This window comes from Corella eumyota, chromosome 5 (genome assembly GCF_963082875.1).
Source record: "Corella eumyota chromosome 5, kaCorEumy4.1, whole genome shotgun sequence".
Classification (NCBI taxonomy): Eukaryota; Metazoa; Chordata; class Ascidiacea; order Phlebobranchia; family Corellidae; genus Corella; species Corella eumyota.
The window spans coordinates 13,581,222-13,606,214 of record NC_137494.1 but is presented as its reverse complement, the minus strand read 5'-3'; the positions used below and the strand labels follow the sequence as shown (position 1 = coordinate 13,606,214).

Here is a 24,993-nt window from a genome sequence, read left to right as displayed (position 1 = left end):
TAAGAAATAATTAAATTCAATATAAAATTACATAAGACAAAAAGACAACTTTTTTGTTTCATACCATTATAATATCATTCTTTATAACAAATGTAACTTTTAAAAATATCAAAATATAAACTTGCAAACTATACTTAAATACTTTAATAAACATACTATACATCTAATTAGAAATTCCCTGTATTCCTAAACTAGATTGCATTGCATAGTTAACCTATTTTTATACATAAACAAAAGGCATATCAAGCAACTTTACCTTATAACATCACTGTTCAAAGGATGTCGTCATTTCGCCTGCTTCAATTTTGCTTGAAGCATCAAACAAAGTTTTGAAGTTTTAATCAACTCACCAGCTGAGAATTTTTTCTCTTCGATTTAAAGGGCAATTAATTTAAAATATTCATTACAAGTGCTTAGTAAAATTTATATAAACTATACCTAATAATAAAAATTAGAGTTTTTAAGAAATTCACATAAATTAAAAAAATTATAACTTAAAAAATACGAATTTATATAAGTTTAACTTTAACCGCTAGTGGGCAGTAAAACTCCGTGAATTTATTTGATTTTTGTCGTAAAAATGATTTTTACAGAGATATCTTCATTTATGACCATATTTACTATTTTATAGTAGTTTTAAAAGATTTTTAACAAAAAAATTAAATTTAACAAGATAATTGAACAAAATTAATTTTAAATTGGTAAATATTAAATATTTCGTTCCAAAATTTTTCATAAAATTTGTAAACGTTTTTTAACCTTTGAAATTTTTTTTTAAAACTCACAATTTCAATAAACTAGATACGTGACGTCATAATAAAAATAACAGTGGCGCAGAGCCACGCATGAAAAGCGTAAACATGCTGAATGTCAGTTGCGACAAATGTTACCATCTCTTATCAACCCATCTTAGTCGCGTTGTCTTACAAACAGATTGCAAGCGCGATTGTATGCCGAATAAAGACATCAAAATAAGAGAAAACTTGTTTTTTGCGCTACGCCAATTAGTCACGTCAGATTCTAGGCTTACATAATCGATTGGCAACACTACGCAACGTTGGCATAGCAACACGACAGGCCTAAAGTTCCGGTCGTATTAGGCTAGATGAGTATAATATGATTTGGAGCAGCGCGTAACAAATCCAATAGAAACGCATGTTAATTAGAGAACATTTGGATTAAATACCATTTGTAAACAAAAAACTACCAAATTGTCTTCAAATTTTTAATTTTTTTGAAATTGTGAAACTTTGGAAAATATTTTATAGCTATGTCATTGTTTTTATCAAAATGAATAATCATTTATGTCAAATTTTATCAAAGTTATACGAAAAATGATCTTGAATGAATCAAAATATGATGAACTTCTCTTTTAAAGGACCCCACATTTTTTTCTTATCACATTTCCCACGAAGAAAATATTGCCAGATGTTTTCAGGCTGTCTATCTAACCGCCATAGAAATCAAACGAAAAAATATGTTATCTATGACATCATTGAAGCCCTTGTGACAAAACCTGTTGACATTTTTCAGAGCAATGGCGGATCGAAAATTCAAAGTATTTTCTGTGATTTTAAGAACTAAAAAAAATGTGTCATAGATATTACAAACTATAAATACTTTCTTTATGTTCTGTTTAATAAAACCAGTCGATTCGTTAAGAAATTAGGGCGCTACCGGTTGTTTTTCTTAGCAAGCAAGGCGCGTACTGCTTTTTTAGTAGCCTATGTTTTAATCAGTTATGTACTACAACCCTAAAGTCAATAATGTCCTCGTGTAAAATCGCCAGCATGATAACATACAGGTACCTTACACTAACAAGCATATGCCAGCTGCAAATAATATATCAGAAATTACAGGCAAGCAAAGCAAATAAGATTCGCAAAAGCCTGGTTTTTGATAGACTCGTGTTTTGACAACAGCCACACTGCTATGATCTTGTGATTTTATGTAGAATAAACAACACGACCGACTGACGCTTTCGATTTCAAATGTTTTATTAGGGATTGCTTTACTAGGGCGATTGTATTTTGTTAGAGCGAATATAAAATGATTAATTAATTCTAAAATTAAAAATTGTTTTACAAATACTTAAAAATTAGGTCTAGTTTTCACCTAAAAAACTGTACTTCGCGCATTTTTTCAACGCATTTTCTAATATCAACCTTTTAAGCAAAATTGACAACAAGTTTTTTTTAAAAGTGAAAAACTACTAAAAATTTTAACTATTTTTTTGCCAAAACCACAATGTTTACACCTCTTAAAATCTGTTTTTTTAATTTGTTTTTGTTATTTTAAATTAATAACCCATGATTTAGTACTGGCACAAGGTTGTCTGTAGCTTTTGATCGTAGTAATTAGCGAACAAAACGAATTAGCTCTCGAGACAGCCATAAAAAATTCAATTTGCTTTGCTAATCACGCGTATTGGCACAGTTACAATTGCAGAATAGGTCGTTTATAGTTATATATTATTTACACCATTTTATAGTGCAGAAATATTGTATTTTGAATAACTAATAAAGGTTTAAATTGACGTTGGATAAATTAGAAAGAGTGTTAAATTTTAACACGTTGTTTGAATGGGAAAAAGTAGAAGTTTTATGTGTTTTTTTGTCGTTTTAGTCAAGAGAAAAATTTGAAAGAAAAAAATCATCGGCATTTTATTAGATATTTCTGCAGCAATATGTTAAGACTTTGCGTGAAAATACAATTACACAGCAGGCTATTCACGCCTTTGCTTGGCCTACAAATTAGCCATCAAGAAATCCAGATTTCAAACGGCCAAACCCGGCGTAGTAGCCTACCGCAGAGCTAGTCTATTCTATTAACGCTGTTAAGGCGGACGTAGAAAAACAGATGATAGTCAGTCAGGCTAGAAATTCCCGCTGGGCCTTAACAGCGTGTCCTTTTTTCCCTGCCGGAATTAACTACGGAGGTCTTGGAACTAGCAGCCGACGACTGACAGAATCCTGAAGTCATATTTAAAGATCAGAAGCCCAATACCGCTTTACGATACAATAGATATCACACATACAGTACTAGGCTGACTCAAAAGCGGTCTTAACTTTGGTTTTGCTTTCCAAGCCCAGCTGTTAGGCCTGTGAGAACAATTCCTGCTGCTTATCAAGCCATTATCATAGCCCTTGTAGCGATATTGCTACTGACTTGGATATTGATTAAGATGGTTTGGAAATATCGGATTGGGTGGGATTGAATAAAAGTGTGATAAATTAGGTTGGGAAGCTATTTTTCTTCGCCAATGTAAGTACGCGTCATTCTTAATTTAAATCACGAAATACAGTTCAAAACTAAAGTTTAAAACAAAAAAAATAGCAATTTTTAAAGTAGACGCCATTTAAAATGTGTTACAGTTTTAGCCCAAGCTTTTGGGCTTAACAAAAATGACGCACACATTAAAGTTAAAATCCCAGGAGTTTAGAGGATAAACAAATGCGGAAAAGGATTAGTCAGCTGATAATTGACGCGTCCACCTTAAAGACTTTTTCACGAGTTGCATATGCCACTAACTTAGCGACGACTTTATTAAACACAGCATAAAGTCAGTCCAAAAATTCCATAACATGCTTTACGAAAAAACGACGTAAAAATACCCAAGGGATTTTATCGATTTATAAGCGCGCTGGTAGTAGCCTATCTTTACATACTACTTGAAAACCCTAGGCCTAAAAAAATGGCTGGTCAGTAGGCTTAGGTCTGTAAATCCTATTCTAGGAGGTGGCTAAGGCTAATTGTGTTACTACTGGCCAGTGGGAATTGAGTATAACCCTATGGTTAGTAAAAAAAAAGGTTAATTGATTTCGTGTCAAAATTTTTGACAAAAAATTTGTTCGCCTTAATTCCCGAGGGGCGGTTCGTTAGCGTTACTATAGTTACTGCGCCAAATAAATTGAGAATTAATCAACTAAATTTTAAACCGTTTAAAAATGTAAATTAATATTAAATAGTATTGCGATATATTTAAAAAAAAATTTAATTTAAAAGTTTAATTATTTATTGCATTATATTTGTTTGTGGTAAAGTTAAGTCAAAAATATTTTTTCGCACCTTTTGTTACCTGTAAAATATAAATTTATGCAACCACTAGGTAGCGCAAGTGGTTTGCAAAAACAACAAATTTCTTAAATTGTCAAAAAATAATTTTTCCAAAATTTTTAAACTCAAAAAAATATTTTTAAAATTTAATAAGTTTTTCATTGCCGCTAATTACCAAACTTTCATATGCGTTTACATTTGCAACAAACGTTATGGTTATGACGCAATCACGACGTCACAAAACGGATAAATAAAGAAATTACGGCGATCATAATTGCCAAGTACTTTTAACATAGGTGTCTACTAACGCGCTGTTAATTATAATTGACAGAATGTGGCTCAATTATTGGAGATATAGTTGTATAATATAAGGTATAGGTATTTTTCCCATAGCAAGAATAACATTTTTACCAAAAATATTATTGTATTTACACCTAAACTAATTAGTAAGTACCACCAAAATTATGTAAAAAACAAAATTCTAATTTAAAAATAAATATTAACGTTATTTGACAATCGACAATTTTTTTTATATATATTCCAAATAATTTACATTTACTAAAATTGTAACTTTTTAAGGCTATCTATAATCTCTATGTTAAAAACCTTTTAAAAAATAAATAGTTTTTTATAACCTCGAAACGAAGTAAAAAAATGTTGTTATTTTTTTAAAGAACACGCGTGTATTAAAATCCTTAATTAAAACATATACGTCGAGCACTCTTAAGAAATATCAATCTCAAATGCCTAGTATTAAATACCCAAAATCCCCAATAATCTGGTAGCAATTACAGTTTAAGCCGCTTAAAAAATGATTTCCAAATCGCATCGAAAAATTCTTCGTCGCCATATTGCCTTAAAATTAACGACGAGCGTACGACATGTTATTAGTGCGTTAAAACATATGCGAGAAATTAATTATGAGCGCGCGTCGACACAATAAATAGTCGCGCGACTTATAATAATAACCAAAGCGCGCCCCGTGATATCTCACGAAAATTCGCGTTTTTTTTAACATATCACCCGTTTTAACTCATGTATCATCGTTTTGATGACGTGACCTTTTTTATGACGTCATAGATTGTGACGTAACGTGGCCTGGTTAGCGTACGGACATATTTAGGGTAGAGGGATCGTGTGTCGAAGTATCGTAGAAAAAAATCGGAGGGTCCCGAGAGTGTGACATTTTGCCGGATCGACCGCTTTCTATTCCCGCGGGGATTTTGCAAAATGTCCGGGCTACGAAGTACAGAAATTTTGCCCTATGTGTTGATATCTTTATCAAATCAAAAAAATCCAACTTTTTATTTAAAAAAAATGCCTAAATTTAAAATTGACATTAAACAAATTCTGCTTAAAAAATACTGAAAATTATTTATTTTTACAAATTTATTTTTTGAAATTTTTTCTACGATATTTTTAGTCTAAAAACCCAACACCTTTTCAAACATTGATTTTTAAAAATGACGTAATTATTTCTCCGTAACTTAGACCTTCCAAAACCTAGACCTAAGCCCTACAGTCTAATCAGAAAATCTTCATGAAAATTTAATGCGAAAAAATATCGATATTATATGGAGAAACTCGAAACCAGTTTGCGTAACTTTTTGATCTGTCAATAACGTTAGGATTTCTAATACGCGCTGCTAAAAATACGCAAATTACGTAAACTTTTTTTGGAAAGGCGTATTTCTTGAAAAAAATACTCAAAATTTAAAGATTTTAACCCATTTTTTATTTGTAGAACATAGTTTAAGATTTTTGTAAAGGTACATTTAATATAAGCCTAAATACAGGTTTTATTTAATTAACTTCTTATATTAAAAGCAACTAGATTTGAATTTTATTATACATTTCGCAATAATTTATGTAAAATATGTTAATATTCTACATTTTAAAATGCGTATGTACATCATATTTAATAATAAAATAAGGCACTGTGGTATTACCAGCTACACTAGTACAAAAGGTTTTTTTAAATCGTTAAAAATCGTATAAAAATTAACGACAGTTAGGTCAATATGGCGTTTAGAATATAACTAAGGCGATAGCTTGTAAACTTCAAAAACGGAACACGCAAAAAAAGAAAAAACTGACCGGTGGTGAAATTTTAAAAGCTTGTACGAAAAAAGAGTTATATTTTTCGCTTAGCCCAGTCTAGCAGCAGTACGCTTTAGAATAGAGAAGTCAGAATACTTTTAAAAACAAATTAGTTAGAAAAACCAACTAAACTATATTTTAAACTTTAGAAAAATATAAGTTTTTTTCAAATTTATAAAGTTACAAAAAAAATAGCTACTTTACTGTAGAGTTATAGAGAATACTAGATTAGCAAATAAAGTGGTTTTATAGTCTATTCATACATGAATTTAATTCAATTTTATATGTATTAAACCCCTCTATGCAAAGTACATGTTTAAATATAAAATAAAAATGATAAATATTCGATTTAACATATAGGTCAAAATTTTAAAGGTTAATTAAACATAACTATTATATATAAATATAGTTAGACAGTTTTTTAACCCAAAATTAAGGCACAATACAATTAGAATCACGGAAAAAATCAACTAATCATATAGTTAGATAGCTGATAGAACTGTAAATACGAATGAACCCTACATTTTGTAACCTAATCTTTAGCAAGTTCAAATGGTTAACATTCTGACAATTCAGTCTGTCAACTTGTCAGAATGTTAAACGTGAGATCCTGACGTCATAATATATGGGGATTGAGTCATAAAGAAAAGATTATTAGTCAAAAAACTTAGTTTGTTAAAAATTTAGGATAACAAAAATATAAAAATTTAATAAATTTTAGCATTTTTTTGTTAATTAAATAAATATATATAAAATGAACTAATTAATTACTAATTTGCTATTATATTATTTTAAATGGTTTAATTTAGTAACAGTTTTTAGCAAAAATCTTGCGAATTATTTTTTTTTGCAGTTTAAAAATTGTGTTTTTCAAAGATAAAAATTTGATTTAAAATCAAGGTCTGCACGCGCGTCTTTAAATTGAAAAAATAAACAAACGTCAGAGTAGTATTTGATCATATATTGATACCAAAACGCTATTGAACGGCATTTAATATGATAATAAATACAAAATTTTATTTTAGGACCTTAATTTAATTTCACAATTTAAAACAATGCCATTTAAATCTTAAGAAAACAGTTTCAGTATTAGGACTTGTTAGTAGCAGTTAGTTACTACTGAATTAACAAATTAAAGGCATTAATATTCATTTAAGCGTTAATTAATTAATTCTTAGTTCTATTACACTAAATGTCAGTCAAGTCTATGTCATAAGGCTATAGGGTTACTGTAGGTGACAGAAAAACGAAATTAAAACTACTAGGGTCTATACACAAGCAGTCGTCTAGAAGGACTATGTGGTAATATTGCATTGTCCTCGGTTTTTGTCAGCCGTTCAGTAGTCTTGGTCCCGTATTTCGGCGCCTTTGGTTTGGGTTCCTAGGGGACTAAAATTGGCGTGTACATTTGCTAGGTAGCCCGTCAGTCGGCACACGGTAATGTAACTAGTAGTAATTAAATTGGGATAATATCTTCAAAGCTTTACCAAACCGCAGATCATTTGGCTGGGGAGGCTGATTTATAATCGGCGATTTTTGTAATTTTTCAGACATGCTGGCTTAGGTTGTGATTAAAATTTAAGGTATATGCGTCTTAGGTTACAGTATTGAGGTTAAAGTTACCTTGTATGTTTCGTTGTACCCAAATACAACGCAGTTCACGCCGACTTAAGCTATCAGCTAACTTCTGTCAATTACATTTATGTACGGTCGAAAAACTTGGCAACATTCAGCAGACTAACCGCTAAAAATTACCGCTTTATTTCATTTTTATTACTAGTTTGTTTACTAAAATATTGATCATGTCAGTCGCAAGGGTCTGAAAAGTAACGCATGATTTAATACGCGCGTACAACCTCTTGACAGGTCCGCAAAATTAGGCTTTCGATCTCTTGCTATCACCTTTGTAGAAGCTTAGGATCAAATTACAGACCGTGTCTTAAGCCCAGTGAGGTGTCTTAAATACAGTGTCTTAACCCGTTATGGCCTGACAACATGTTAAGGTCTTAGCAGCATTGCTAGGGTATGACTACGGGAAATTGGGGTTAAAAATTTGATTTTCAGCTGTACGAAAATTGGCCGCAAAACGCAGTCTGAAAGTCGATACCATTTTGTTTGTTTTAGACACATTTTTGGCAGCAAAAACCGTTTTTACATGCGCTGTAAACCCAGTGTTGTATTTTAACTAGAAGAACACGTTAATATTTGGTTTTGTTGTTTTTATCGCCTTTGAAACGCAGAACAGATCGATCATACATTTACTTGGTTGATAATGATCGATAACAAGTTTTAGATGAGCCGAGAAAGTGCTTTGTAGATGCCGGTGTTAAATTAATTTTACTTTATCAAAAGTTAAAATCGAATTCGAAATGTTGGTCTATTTTTAGGGTAGTTATATTGCCTATTGGTAGCTACAAAATGAACTAAATTTAACACGAATATCAACTAACAGGCAGATCGAAACAAATTAGTTATAACAATATCAATCACCCTCATTTCGGTCAGCGTAAATTAAAGCTCTTTTCCAGCACAAAAGCGTGCGGTTTTTGTCATTGTATATTCAACAAAAAGGGCACAAAGCGCTGTCCTTACATAAAAGTCCTTTCTCTTTGGGTGAGACCGTATTTCGGGCATGGGAATTTTTTCGTTTTTAGCGGAAAAAATCGTTCACAGCGCCCGGCGTAATCTCTGAGAATTATTAAGGGGATTGTGCCGTCATACGTCAGTTGTGTTATGGTAATCGCGCGTACTAAGTCCAATCCGTTAGGGAAGCGATCAGGAATTAAGACCTGTAAATTGACAGTTGCTAGTTGTGCTTAATTAGGCTTAATCATATACCGCCAAACCAGAACCAAGTATCAAGGGATTTTAAACAAACGCACAAAAATTCTGTAAATGTGAATTTGTACCGCTGCAAAATTAAAATTCCAAAGTTAAAAAAAGTAAGGTTTGTAGAATTGTAAAATTGTTTTTTTAGTCGTGATGACATATTTAGAAAGTTTTTTTTTTTTTTGAAAAAAGAGCATTTTTTGCAGAACTGAATGTGTAAATGTTTTTATTGTTAAGTTACACCCCTTTACCGTTAACTAGAATTTCATAGTTGACATACGCTCCAAAAAATCACAATACAATCTTTAAAATACTTTCAATTTTCGAGAAAAGCGTAGTCAAAATGCTAGTACCTAAATTCAATAAAAAACGTAATATTTTGACAATTATAACCCGACTGTTGCACAAAATTGGCGCCTGTTCGATCAGAGTCATTCTTTTTGTGGTGTTAACGCGCTCATAGAAATTAGACAGAGCATAACCAAACTCTAATATTTGATCTATGTCGCGCATAGGTCGTTGCCTCGTAATAATAAAACCGTCGGCTGTCAAAAAGTTTGTTAATTCGCAATTTTTTTTGTGAATTCAATAATCAAAATTTCAAAAAAAAATTTCGAAAAAATTTAGAGTCGAAAAAATTTTGTTTTTTCAATTTTTAAAATTTAATTTTCGACATTCAAATCGCTTAGTTGTACATTTCTTTACTAATATTAGTAAACTGTTTCTCTATACTATAATTGTTCACGTTTTTTACTCGTAAACCTAAAGTCAAAACCTCGTAAAAAAACAACAACCCACGACCTGACGCGTGCAAAAACTGTTAAAAAAATGAACAATGTTTAAATAAATAGAATTCAGTTATGAACTGCTGGGTGGTCTGTAGTTAAATAAGGTATCTAGCAGTTTGCCATACTCTCATGTGTAATGTTAGTTTATTAAGCGCAAGTATATGTATATGACACTATAGCTAAACAAGAAAAAAATGTATTCTTATTTATATAAAAAAAAATATTAAAATGCAAATTATAATGAAGTTATATTATAAATTGTAAAAAAATATTAAAAATTGATTTAAAAATTTAAAACTTAGTAAAAGGGAAGTTATAAAAATATTTTAAACATAAAAAAGGCCATTTTTTAATAATTACCCTTAAAAATAACAACAACTGTAACTATACCATTCAGGCCGCCACGAAAAAAAAGATTTTTATGTCGGTGTCCGTATTCTGTTATACGACCGCCCGTATGTCGAAGCATATTAATCATTCATAGCTTTTTTCCCTAGTCTTTACTATACAGTCGTACAAGATGTCATTATACGGAATGTTTTACGCATATCTTGTAAACAGTGCCCAGATTTAGGGGGATTACTATTTGCAAAATAGTAAGACTAGCTCAGTAAAATACGCAAAGCATACTGGCGAGCAAGAAAAAACAGTTTTATTAATATTTATTTATATAGAATTTATAGAAAAATAATTAGTTTATTTTTTAAGTTTTAGTTTTTTAATTTTAACAATTTTTTAGTAGATTGTCAAGTAGTATGTTGTTAAGTTATATAATTCAAATACTGAAAATAAATGTACATGGCAGTTCAGTCTTTTTATTAATGTAAAAACAAAGCATTTTAATTTCTTTTTAAAATATGAAAGTAATTTTTAAAACCTAAATATATAAAATATAATCACATAAAAACTTGACTTAGACAATAACAAAATATTAATAGTAATTTAAATCTATATTTAAATATATAAATATGAATATTATTATAAGTTTTAATATCAATAAGTTATAGCCATTTTGTTTCTTAATAATTTAATCGTTAGCGCAACATTTTAGAATAAATTTTAAATCAAAATTTAACATATCTAAAAACTGTAATAATTAAATATATTTTTGTTAAATTTTGTCAGCTTTTCAGGTTCATTTTAAGGGTATTTATAATTACTTAAATTGACCTCATTCTAGCCAGACAAAATAATAAATACGCCTTCTAAATAAAACAAATTAAGTAAATACGGGGTAATGTATTCCAATGTTAGTTCAGAGTTAATTAACATGATAATGCGAAATGCAATTACTAATCAATTTAAGTTTATAGGGAATTTAGTAATGCGATTTCATTAAGTTAGTACGCAGAGCCGCTGGTGCAGCATATAAAATAGGCCCGTGTAAGCGCAGCAGCCTACGCGGGAAAATAACCCCAAAAACGCCGGGAAAAATTTTCATTTTTCGGTGCTCTAAAAAGTCGTGATTAAGTCTTAAAAACGATTTCTTTTTTCAGATCTTTTCTCCTTTTATAGGATTACAATATAGACGTGTATACCTGTAGACTGTAGGTGACTATACGAGAGAATATTTTGAGAAAAAGGCGGGATTCTCTCGCATGGAAACCGACTAAAACAGTCTGACCTTCGGTTACTTAACTCAAATCGCAGAAGACATCTATACTAGACAGTAGCAACTACAGAAATAAAACTGAAACTAAGAATATTAATATAAAGATTGAATACAAACTGATAAGTTTGTAATTAGCTTCTTGTTACCAAAGTTAAGAAGAAATTTCAGAGGAAAAATTAGCTTAGAAAAAACTTTTTAAAATTTCGAAAAAATTTTGCTGCAACCCCAGCCCCCGTTGACTGTCAACCTGACTCCCCAATTTACCCAAGCTAAAACCCCAACCGGCACGATAGGGGTTAACGAACTATCAACCGCTTACGTAGCGGGGCGATTAGAACCCCTAAATTCGACCCTAGACCCCGGGTTTCTTTCACCCTTGCCTGACCACGGGGTATTTTCACCCTACACCCCTGGGGCCGAAGTCTACAACTTCGTCAACCCCTTAAATGATAAAATGGGGCTTGATGACGACACGAAGATGATCCTAGGGGGGCATCATAATATTCAAGGGGGATGCGTCTCAGCGGCAATGAATTGTGGTAAGTAAAAATTAAAATTATTTTGAAAAAAATTAAAATTAATAAAAATTTAATTTTTTAAATTTGATTATTTAATTAATTAAATAAATGCACAAAAAATTAGTTTTATTTGGACAAGTTAAAATTATTTTTTAAATTTTTTTTATAAAGTTTTTGGGTATTTATTAAATTAATTAAATAATTAGTTAATTAAATTCCTAACTAACCAATATGTTGTTTGATTGTTAAGTTTAAAAAATGTGTAATTGTTAATTAGTATAAATATTTAATTAAATTAAATAAAGGTTGCAAAAACAAAAAATACAAATTAAAAATACGCGCAAGACTTAAAAAAATTAATTTTTAAATTTTTTTCTAGTAAATTTTAAATTTTTTTTTTTTGATATTTATTCAAATATTGAAATGCACTATGAAAAGTGTAACAGCGTATGATAAACAGCTATAATGTGGATATCGTATTACAAGTCCTTCGACGCCATTTATTATTCATTCAATCTTGTATCTGATCAACTACTAAAACAAAAAACGCACAACCAAAAAAAATTATCTAAAAAGTTACAAAATTAAAAAAAAAAATTAATTTTTGTAAGTTTGCTGTAATATAAACTAGTCGCACTTAGTTAATATATTAAGCGTTAAAATCCTTTGTAATTGCACGCTTTTAGATTGCTAATACGTATTAATTTACTATATTAAGAGCACGTGTCTATAAAAGCACTTCGCTAAAAGAAGATTATACATAACTTGTGTATAATTAAATGGCGTACGATACCCTATCATAACAACAGCGACTTAGACACTCTCTAATAGAAATAAATTTAAATCAATTACTGCACGCGTATAGTTACATATTAGTTCAATCCAAAAACGGCATTACAATTTAAAATCCGATTTTAAAAATAAAATAAACACATTTTTTTTTTTAATAAAAAATGTTGGTCTATTCTTATATGTATGTCTGTTGGGTTATAGGTATTAACTCTAAGCCCTTGGTTGCTATTTTAAGGAAACTTTGTGTATTAAATTAATTATTTACAGATATTTACTGTTTCAAAAGGCAGCCAGGGGTCTAAATGTCTGTTTGTGGTTCATTTTTTAATTATTTTGGCAACCTCGGGTATTTTACATACAGGGTGTTTATAAATTATGTATGCTCTTTATAAATAGAAAATAAACTAAATGGGAGTTCATCTTTAACTAGTGTATATAAAAATATTGGCATAAATGTTACAAGACGCTTATAGGTAAATAGTACTTAATTAAACCCGCAAAAAATACTTGTTTTTTTAATGTTATTAGTGAAAAATCTTGTCTAAAAACTGCAAAAAAAATTAGATATTTATTAAAAATATTTTTTAAAATAAGCCAAAATATTATTAAGTTTTTGTTATATTTTAATATATTTAAGGGTTTTGTGTTCTAGGTTGCATATAAGTATCACAAAAAACGTGCAAACTTCTGATTGACCTTAAGAAATATCGAGATAAAATCTGACGTTATGATACACTAGTAAAATAAACATGAAGCGATGTGATTATAAACATAAATATCATGACGCTAAACATGCTTTAAACCACTGCAAGTTTATTTTCTTTAAGGATATCTAGAATTTTCTGGATAAAAGGTCAAATTACGGCTAATTTTAATAATAAGAAAACATAATTTTTAAAGATTATTTAAAAAAAAGATTTTAACTTTTTTTTTAGAAGATATTTTTTTATATATTAATTTTTAGATTTTGATTCCACTAAATCGAATAAAAAAATTATTTTTAACAATATATATACACAAAATTCCACATTTTTGAATCCACACAAAATGGCGTATAAAAATACAGTTACATTTTTCTTGTTTGCCAAACATAGAAAACTGTCAGCGCGCTAGCGTTTACAGCTTAAAGCGATATTGCTTAAACAAATATACGGCGCATAACCATTGCCCGCAAAAAGTCGACGAACCTAACCTAACTCAAGCAAAAAAACTGCTTTTCAAAATTAAAAAAAAAAATTTAATTTTTAGATAATCGTCTTGTGAATATATTAAATGTTATATAAATACTATTTTTTGCAAATTGCAAAACTTTATTCTTTAAATTTTCAAGGCCTTTTTTCTGTACTAATTCAAAAGTAAACATTGTCGCAAAAAAATGTTACTCTGCGTTTATTTTTAATCCGTATGAACACAATGTCATAATTTTCTACGTGTCGAGATTAAAGATAGAAAGATAAAGTTAGACAGGTGCACTGTATCCGAAACAGGGATTAAGTTGGATTAATTTTGCTTGGTTTCTAGTATTGAAATATAGGTTAGCGAAAACCGTTGTCTAATCCACAAAAAAAAAACTAAAAATAAAAAAATTTGTCAAAAATATTTTCAAATATTATTTTTTATAGGTCCTTAATTTATATTTTTTTAAAGATTAATTTATAAGTCTATGGCACATTTAATTGACTCTAAGTTTTAAAACCGATTAATATAAACACTAATCCATTATATGAGCGACCTTATGACTTATTCTTAATTCAATACTTCCTATATAATAATAAGCGTTTTTAATTTCAATATTCACTAATTGATAAGCTATTAGTAACTACATTTAAGTGCAATATGCATTTTAATTATGCCTAAAAGTTTCTAAAGCAGATTACAACGTTTAAAACAGATGTAGTAACCTAAATGTGAGCTAATTGCATACACAACTCGATAAGTACATTAAGTTAAGTGCCAATTGCTGGACGACTTGCTTTTAATTTTCGTTAAGTAGCATTTGGTTGTATGCTTTATCGAGTCATTTTGTAAGCGCGTTTTCCATTAATTTATTAACTCGTTTAATTTACGGCACGTTTTATTATTTGTGGAAGTCCTAAGGGGCGTAAATAGAAAAACAATTTAATTTTTGGCCGGCTAAAAAAATCGAAAAAAAAATTAAGAATTTTTAGGGGGGGCTCTTAAGTAATACGTAACGTTATTATCAATTTAAAATGTTTTTTTAGGGATTTTAAAAAACTCAAAATATTTTTGCATTTTTTGGCGCTTTAAAAACAACTATTAGTAACTACTTTAGTTAAGTATAATTTTTTAAAGTGTTTACTCTTGAGTTATGTTGCATGAGTGGGATTTTGAATGGAAAAGTCTCACGGCCGAAAATCATTAGGGAAAAACGAACGATCCAATTTCATCTCAAAAGTGAAAATACATAACAAGAATATTTTTTATTTTCACAACGCTTCAACGCAACTCTGGTATAAACAAAGTGTCGCAAATGTTTTAATCTGAGTGATTTTTTGACAGTTTTTGGGGCGGTTTTAGACCTAATGATTTTTTAGGAAATTTCAACGGGCCAGAGGTTAAAAAAACATTTTTGTAACTCATTTATCATAAAAAATAACCATTTTTGTACAGGAAAATGACTTAACTAGAAATATTTAACATAACCTATTCTAAAAAGATTATTTTTAGCCCATTTTTTTGGACATTTTAATTTATTTGAAAAGCGACACACTTTTGTAATCACCAACATAAACAAGATGTTGCAAACTGTCACATTATTTTACATTGACCACGCGGCATAAAAACAAGAATAAAAAATAAATACAAAAACGAAGTTGTATTAGAAAAAATGAAAATAAAAATGCGCGACTTTTAAATTCCCGCCATTTTACCAATAAACAAAAACGATATTTTGAAGTGACATTTTTATCAATTTTTACCCAATTTTTTTTCGCAAAAAAAACAAAAAAATTCAACTCAAAAATAATAAAAAAATTTCGCAACAAAATTTAAATTTTTTTATCTCGAAGTATTTTTAAAAATAGAAAAAATTTCTTCAAAGCAGATTTCGACCCCCCTTGATATAAAGTTTGTTTATTAAAGCAGAGTTTAAACTTTGTTGTTGTTTTTATAACTGAACCAACAACAACCTACACAGCATCAAACACGTTTTATATAAACCGTCGATTTTGCCTTTGATACGCCGCGCAATCGATCCATGACGTCACAAAGGCGATGACGTCATAGTTAAATTAATTGTGACGTCATAAGAATGATACATTGCAACTTTAATACACAAAAAAATATTTTTTTTTATTTTTTGAAATCCAAAAATTTTTTAAATTATTTTAAAAATATTAAATTTATTTTTTTCACACTTTTTGCACATTTCTATGAAATTAAAATTTATTTAAAATATTTATTCCAAATATAAATGCGCAAAAATCGATATACAAGTCATATATTTCAACACGTTTAAAAAATAAAATATTTTTAAAGTTTTAATTAAAAAAAGGTTAAAACTAAAAAAAGAAATAATATATAGGAATAATGAATAAATTTATTTTTTATTATGGTTTAAGTAGTAAATAAACAATTTAATTTTTTGAGCATTAAAAATTATTATTGACCCAAATAAAAATTAAAACAAAAATAATATTTTTTAAAAAATTTTATTTTTTTTTTATTTAAAACTTTTTTTAAATTTTTTTTTAAATTTTTTTAGACCCCTGTCGAATACCCCTTTGCGTTGGGTGTGGGTTACCTATACATGACCAATGGATACTAAGAGTTGCCCCCAATCTAGAGTGGCATGCAGGGTGTTTAAAATGCGCCGATTGTGGTCAATATTTGGACGAGACTTGTACATGTTTTGTGCGGGACGGAAAGACTTATTGCAAGCGAGATTATACAAGGTAAATATTTTTAGTATTTCGTTTATCCTCAATTTAAAATTCTCAAAAAAAAAAAGAAAAATTAATTTTCAAAAAATTTTTTAAACTTTTTTATTTTTAAAGTATTACCAATTTTGTACATAGTAGTCCAAAGTAAATTTTTATGATACCCCCTTTAAAAAAAAACTAACTAAAAGATTAAAAAATATTAAGTTTTATATTTTTACACTGTTTCAAAAAGTTTCCATATTTTTTAAACTTGCATTTAAATTCTAGTTTCCCTGTCAGAGGGTTATTAATAATACATGAGATCAGTATGTAAGCATGCTATACTGACGTACCTATATTGAAATAAAAAGATTTTTTGATTCATCACTAAATAAGCTATCACCTTTCTGGATTCAAAATTTTAAGAGAAAATTAAATAAGAATTGATCTTTTTGGGGGGGTCGTGATATTTTTATAAAGGCCACTTTTGTAATTTATTTTATATTTAAAAAAAAACAAGTATAGAATATTTTTCAAGGTTTAAATTTTGTTTTAAAAAATATTTTGAGTATATAAAACTTTATGAATTTATTTATCCCAAAAAATGAATTTATTTATCCCAAAAATTAAATATTAATCCCTAAAATTCGAAATTTCATGCTTTTTAAAAATTAAAATCAACATACCCAAGTACACTGACAATATAATTCCTAATTCTGCCTACAATTCAATTGAGAACGACATTTAATATATTAAAATGACCGCAATGCAATATAATATAAAAGAAATAAAATAAAATTCGAGTATAAGTATGCATTCAAAATTGTCCATAATTTTTAATGTAAATTAATTCTTGGTTTAGCATTTTTTATTAGTTTTTTATAAATTTAAAAACTAATTTTAAATAGTAATAATAAATTGTCTTAATTATTTATTTTAAAAACACAAAATAGTTAAATTAAAATTAAGATTTCAAATTTCTTAAGACAAAAAGAATTTTATTTTTTTAAATTTTATAACTTCATTTTTTTTTGTGCTATCACCACCCAAAATAAATAATAGCCAAACTTTTAGGCGTATTTGTATTATATCGATTAAATCTTGCATTTGCATTATGCATTAGAAGCCTAATCATATCTATTTGGCATTTCGGATAGAGGCCTATCTTCATACATAGATCTACAGTTTATAATAAATTATCTATACCAAAAAAAATTGTTTCGCATTTGTAAAAATGTCAGCGCTTAAAAATTGATGTGGATTTTCTTCAAGTCTTTATTTCAAATGCACAAAAACAACATCATTGTACGGATAAAAATGTTTGATAAAAAGATAAGAAAAAAATCATGGCCCGACCCTTTTAAATAAACAAGTGCGATAAATATGTATGTATTTACAAGTAGGCCTGTGATATGGTATGTTGTTTTAAACTGTGGTTTTGCCCTTTATAAATCTCACATTGAAGGTTCATACAAAATCTAAGATAATATATAAACATATCCTATTCCTTGTGCCTTAAATTTATACGTTCTGTAGCATAAAGATCAATCTAAAATCACCTAACCTTATTGTATGATGCTAAGCCTGTTGTGCTTAAGAAAACAATGTATAAGGACATCCTGATATAGAACTAAGGTTTACACGGCTTATGGTTGTCCCTTATGCCTTAATACCCTTTACAACTTGAACTCTTTGTGTATACAAAACTCGGATGTACCAAAATAACTTAAAGATTGATATGCAAGTTTGCTATGATTTTTTTCTAATATTAAACACTCGTACGTAATAGGTCTAATCTGTAAAGGCTTATAACATAGGAAAAGGGGGTTTAAAACTGGGATTGGCCTTAAGTTAAGAGGTCATTTGGGAAATCCGTATAACAAAAACATGGGATTTAAATTCAAAGGCATTATTATTGAACTATGATAAACCTGTATTTGAACAGGTCATGTTAAAAAATTAATATTTTTTTTTTGAATTTTTAAATTTGATTAATTGAAAAAAAAAAAATAAACCAAATTATAGTACAAAATAGAAACTATTTTTTTAATATTTAAAAATCAATTTTTGTATTTTATTTAATGTTTTAATAAAATTCCAGACGATTTAATTCACTATTAGGCTCCAAAGATATCCTTGTTATCATTTTAATGACCTTACGCGGTTTATAAACTTGTTTTCGAACCTATATTATAACCCCTGGCTTGATTTTAAAATAATAAACACATTTAACCATTGCTTCAACATATCTGTGTATTTTAAAAATAAATAATTACAAAAAAATTTTTGAAAAAAATCAAAAAAAAATTTCCAAATTTTATTTTTTAGATTATTTGGCACGAAATGCAACAAGTGCTCTCTGGGTTTCAGTAAAAATGATTTTGTAATGCGAGCACGTGACAAAATCTACCATATTCAATGTTTTAAATGTATGGCCTGTAGTAGGCAATTAATACCAGGTGATGAATTCGCTTTGAGAGATGACGGGTTGTTTTGTAAAGCCCATCATGACGTCATGGGCAACGCTGACATAATGACAGGTAATAAATTTTTTGTAATTTTTTTTATGTAAATTTTAAAAATTTTTTGTTTTGTTTTTGACAAGTTTTGTATACCCTAATTTTTGGGGAGAATTTTGGAATATTTTTAATATTTATTTATGAGTTTTAATTATTTAATATATTAATTTAATAGTTATATAATTTTTTTATTTACTTAAGTTGTAAACCTAAACAATTTACTATTTTTAAGAATTTTTTGTATGTTCTTTAAAAGGTTTTTCAATATATTATAATATATATAGAATTTTTAATAAAAAAAAATGACTTATTCGAAAATAATTTGCATAATTTGCAACTAATCTTTATTAAATCAAAAAATATGAACCCTTATAATATTCAGTTAAAAAAATAAAATCGTATTAAGTATGTACAGTATCAAAATATTCAACTCCCAATTCTCCTGTGATTGGTATCAGTAATTTTGTCTGTGCCAGGCCTCACAACCTTGATTTTTATCTACAAAGCTTATAGCATTGCTATTGTATGTTATGTTAAGCTATTATCACATAATTTCATGTAATTTTTACGATTTAAAATAACGATAAAACTACTACAAATTGGGTATGAGTGAATTTTGTTGAATTTTTTTTTTTTTTCTTATTTTGCCTAGGCTAGGAATATAGTGATTTTTAAGGAAGATATAAATGCGCCTAATATTCAGTTCTATATCTAAAGACTCTGAAGCTGAAATTCGAGCCCAAAAATGGCGAATTAGATCCAAATTAGCGTCTTTGTCTTAAAAAAACAAACTCCAAATGATAAAATCGTACTGTATGCATGTCAAATAATGCGTAGAGTCGTAATAAAGAAAGCGTATTGTTACAAAATAGAAGATAATTGTTGATTGACCGCGTGGCGGTGAAAAACCGCGCGGCACCTGTGTTAAAACATAGGCTATAAAATCGCGTAAAATCCGGTAATTATTTTGATAATAATCGCTCGATTTGATCAGGACTTTGAAGATTTAAGCCTGTCTTGCCGAATATTTGTTTGTTTAAGACGAGATAACGCCGAAAAAACGCAATGCTGGTACTGCCATTTTGTTTTTGGCCGCTTATCATGTTAGCCTAATTAAAGCGATAAAATATGAGTCAACGATTAAGGTTAATTGTATATTAGGCTTATTACCTATTGGTGGGTTAATAAACTGACAATACCACAACGATAAAAAAGCCTAAAACAAGAAAATTAAGTAAAAAATCCGAATCTTTAGTTGAAATACTGGTTTTTACATCAAGGATAAATCAAAATAATAAAAAAATCACATAAATAGTTTTTAAAATATTAGTTACAATCAAAATATTAAATTTCCATGAACAAATAAATTAAATAATCAACTTTTTCGTTATTCAAAAGTTTCAAAACTCAAAAAATAATAATTTCATTTTTTTAGGCCTTCACGATCCACATCACCATCCCGGTTTTTCCCCGCAACCCCTCGGCACCCCGGGGGTTATGAGCCCCTCAACAATGCCAGGACACAACAACAACAATAACAACCCCCATGGGGGAGGCAGAGTGGGTCAGAAGAAAAGAAACGACGCGAAAACTACTCGCGTCCGGACAGTTTTAAACGAAAAACAGCTTCACACTTTGCGTACATGTTACGCAGCTAACTGCAGACCCGATGCTCTTATGAAAGAACAATTAACTGAAATGACTGGCCTCTCTGCGAGAGTTATTAGAGTCTGGTTTCAGAATAAAAGATGCAAGGATAAGAAGAGGTCGATTGCTTTGAAGCAGATGCAGGAGCAGCAGATAAAGCATCAGCAGAACGGTGAACAGGTAATTAAAAAAAAATTAAATAAATTAAAAAATCAACTAATCCCAAAAGATAAAATAAAATATTTGCAAATTTAAATGCAAAATAACCTCTAAAATGTAACAATTTTTGTGCCATAATTTGCTCAAAAAACACGGTGGCAAAATGTGTCAATTTTTTGTGTCATCAGGCAACAGTTAGTACGTGACATTACACCACACTTTAATATAATAACCTTAGCTCATCTAAAACAAATACTTAAATGGCAGTTTCGTGTTAAAATAGTTTGTTTTATATACCATTTTATTAATAGACACTTGACCACTTAATAAACAGTCAGAAGTTATAAATAAATTTATAAAATAGTACAAAAAATTATGTATAATATTAAATATTGAATTTTAAAGTAAAAAAAACGGCTTTGACAATATAAAATGTTACTTATTGCCTATATTTTGACCATTTTAAATTAAAATAAAAACCGTTTGTAATAATTTTAAAAATGTGAAATTGCGTTTCGAATTTTGCAAAGTAATATAAAAATTCGAGGTTAAATCGTCGTAAAATCATATTTGCAACATCTGCAGTTTGTCAAATTAAAGATTTATAAAACTTAGTAATATGTCTGTTGTGGTTGAACAAATACCAACATTAAACAACTGAGGCTACAGGTGCACAAATAATCAGTAGCCTTACAGCTACCAGCTATAAGTATTTTGCCTTAACGAAAACGCGTTAAATATTGAATTAATCATCGTAAAACAAAAGGCGGAATGGCGTTTATATAACTCGAAAAATAAGCAACCTTTGACCAGGATTTTATAACCTTGCCGTTTGTAGAGTTATAACGGCAAAGTTCTTAAGTAAATGTTGATAAATGATTGATAGATTGGCAAACAAAGTGTATACCCGGAAAACTACAGTTCTAGTAAGGTCTAGGTGTCGTGGGCTTGATTACACAACGAACTGCTTATCACTTTAATACGATAACAAGGAAATTTCAAGATTGCCAGAATATCTTTGCGTTGGCCTCTCACGTTTATATATATATAGTTACAAACACTTCGAAATTTGAGGGTTTTTTTAACATAGTCAACTTACAATATAGCGAATGAACACTTGAAAATAATTTTTTATTTTATTTTTTTTATTTTTAAAAAATAATTTTTTTCTAAAAAAATTTGTTATTTTTTTTCTAGATGAACACAAATTCCCAAGGCCTATCTGGTATAAATGGTGTCCCAATGGTCGCATCCGAACCAGTAAGAAACGATGGTGTAAACACAAAACCATTAGACGTCCAAAACTACCAGCAACCAGCGTGGAAAGCTCTGAGTGATTTTGCTCTGCAAAGCGAAATAGAACAACCAGCATTTCAACAACTGGTAAGCAAAATTTTTAAAAATATTCATTTAAAATAATTTATTTTTTAATAATATTTCTGGGAGTTGATTAAAATTGGTGTTTAACCTTTGGAGTTTTTACAATTTTGGGGTTGTTTTTTTTCTTTTTTTCATTGACATTTTAATTTCCCCTTTTTTTCTGTAATCCAAAAATCATTAGTATGTCTTTTTTAAAGCCTTATTTTACTAATTCCTTCCTTAATATCCATCCAAAAACTTGATTTTCTTTTTCATGTTGTGTTTTTTGATATTTTTTTAGTAAACAATTTTCCATTTTTCTGTTCTAACAATCCGATTTTTTTCTTAGATGAACAATTTTTCTGACCACTGCCCTGGCTCGATGTCCGACTCTTCAGAAATCAGCAGCATACCATCTGTATCCTCCACAAGTTTGGACCATAGCACAGCATGCTCTACACCTCATACCGGGGACGCTAGCGTGTCAGCATGCAGTTAGTTCTATACACTTATAACCTATGCTGAGAATAGGCCACGTGGAAGATTTTGAAACGCCGTGTAGGGACGTACAGTAGTGATAGAACGCCGTCGTATTGTGAAATTATTTATTGAATATTTTAGTGTACGCTAACTGCAAAGTTAATAAGACTATTCCCTAAATTACACAAAGCTTTTTCGGATACGAATATATAAAAAAGTGCTTCCAAATATTAGGAAAAATAGTCCAAAAATGGGCTCCACAATTAGCTAGCTGAAAAACGCTGCTTATATTACTTCATGACGTAATAAATAAATATAAGATGTCTATGGAATCATAAAAAGCGCTGCTGAATAAACGAAAATGTGCATTTTAGATTTGTAAAATTGTTATTTAAAAAATCAGCAGTAATCAGTATTTTCGCTTTAGTAGTTTTGTGTTTTACATATTTCGAAAAATCACAATTTTTTTAGAATATTTATAAAATAATCGACATTAAAAATCTTAATTCAGACAATATATTGTGCAGTAAAAACTTATTCTATACCTCCTGCTATTTAAAATCAAATCATATTTACAACTTATGTAGCAAAAACGCCATTTCTGAAAATTAATTATAAATTCTATCAATTTTTAGAATCAAATTTTTTTTGCAAAAAATGAATTTTTTTTTATAATTTTATAAATTAATAAAACTTTAACTGTACCGGTAGAGTATTTCTGCTCTACCTACGTGGTAATAGTAAAAAGTAGTTTTTTTTCTTCAGTTGCAAGTAAAAATATGTTTTCTTTTTTTTAATATTATTATTTTTCTGTCCAAATAAAGCAAAAAATCAATGAAAAAAATCCGTTGTAATTTTTCAATTATTTAAATTAGACAGAACTTATTCAAAACAAGTTTATATTATTTAAAAAAAAATAATATTCAAAACTAAAAAAGGGATTTTAAAAAGGACAACTACTAAAAAAATTTAATTTTGATAAACTGAACGAATTTTTAAAAAGTTTCAAAAACTAAAAAATATTTATTTTTAATTTATAAAAAAAATTCAAAATTTAATTTTAAAATATACAAAACTTAATGTAAAACCCATGTCCAGCTGTCCCAATGTTTAACAAAACTTATGAAAAACGAGGCAAAAATTAAAATTAATCGTTATTTAAAAATTTGTTTTCGGACATTTTTTGTGTACTTACTATACGAATTTACACGATATTAAAATCCAAAAACAACAAAGTTACAAATTTTAAAAGGTAGCCAGTTAAAAAACATGGCACGCCATTTTTAAATCAACTTAAGGAAATGTCATTTTAGTGTAATATAAAGCCTGTAATAAAATTTTTATTTGTTTGAAATATTTGTTTTTTCGGTGGTCCTTTTTATTTTTGACCGGTTGTTAAATTTAATTAAATTTTTTGAAGTATTTTTTATGGGCTAATAAAATACTGGGCGTTTAAAATCGTAAAAACTGTTTTAAAAAAGTAAAAAATTGTTTCAAAATTGTATAAATTCACAATAAAAATTTAGTCTTTATTTTAAAACAATTTTTTATAAATATAAAATTTAAAAAAAATTTAAAAAATTTATTTTTTGATTATTAAAATTAAAAACTCAAAAATTAACAAATTTATTTTTAAATAAGATTACAAAAACTTATAAAGACTATTAAAACGTAAGGTGTCAGGATTGCGTGCGGTTACTACACGGGTCATTGGGTTTAAGTGTTTTTGTTACAAAAAAGTGATTTTAACTCGACGGAAGGTGATTTAGATACTTAACTTTTATAACAAATGCATATAGACTAAAATACAAGCAATAGTAGTCAAGCATCTTTGTTTAAAAAAATAAGAACCACAATTTCTATAAAAATTCAAAAAATGAAAACATTTTATACTAAAAGCAATAAAAAATGTTCAAAATTTTAAAGTTTCTTTTTTGCTGGTCTTAATTTTTTTTTATTTGCACTCACACCCGAACCGGATGTCTAAAAAACCCGGGTTTTTTTCGACTGTCTATTTCAACGAAATATAACACAAAAAATCGAAATTTGCACGCGCATAAAACTCCGATTCGTCGTGTTTTTTTAAGTAACTAAACACCTTATCAAACAAATCGCGCACGCCGCTCTTAAAATCAAACCATGAGCAATACCTACTAACTACAAAGTGTTACAAAAGACACCTTATACTAGAAAAACGCGACTTTTTAATTGTTTATGCGTCTAAACAAATCATCTTTCGTGGGTTAAAAAGAA

At 28.7% G+C, this 24,993-nt stretch overlaps 2 protein-coding genes across 2 annotated transcripts in view; one reads left to right on the top strand and one right to left on the bottom strand.

Annotated features, from left to right (window-relative positions):
* LOC145753152 (S phase cyclin A-associated protein in the endoplasmic reticulum-like) overlaps window positions 1-24,993 on the bottom strand; it is a 52,609-nt gene that overhangs the window by 1,510 nt on the left and 26,106 nt on the right. The window lies entirely within an intron of this gene.
* LOC145753937 (insulin gene enhancer protein ISL-1-like) lies at window positions 11,280-23,578 on the top strand. Its single transcript, XM_082570476.1, has 6 exons — window positions 11,280-11,924; window positions 16,420-16,609; window positions 18,905-19,116; window positions 20,531-20,922; window positions 22,099-22,284; window positions 22,610-23,578. Exons 1-6 carry the CDS (start codon window positions 11,840-11,842, stop codon window positions 22,757-22,759), a joined length of 1,215 nt encoding a protein of 404 aa, XP_082426602.1. The 5' UTR covers window positions 11,280-11,839; the 3' UTR covers window positions 22,760-23,578.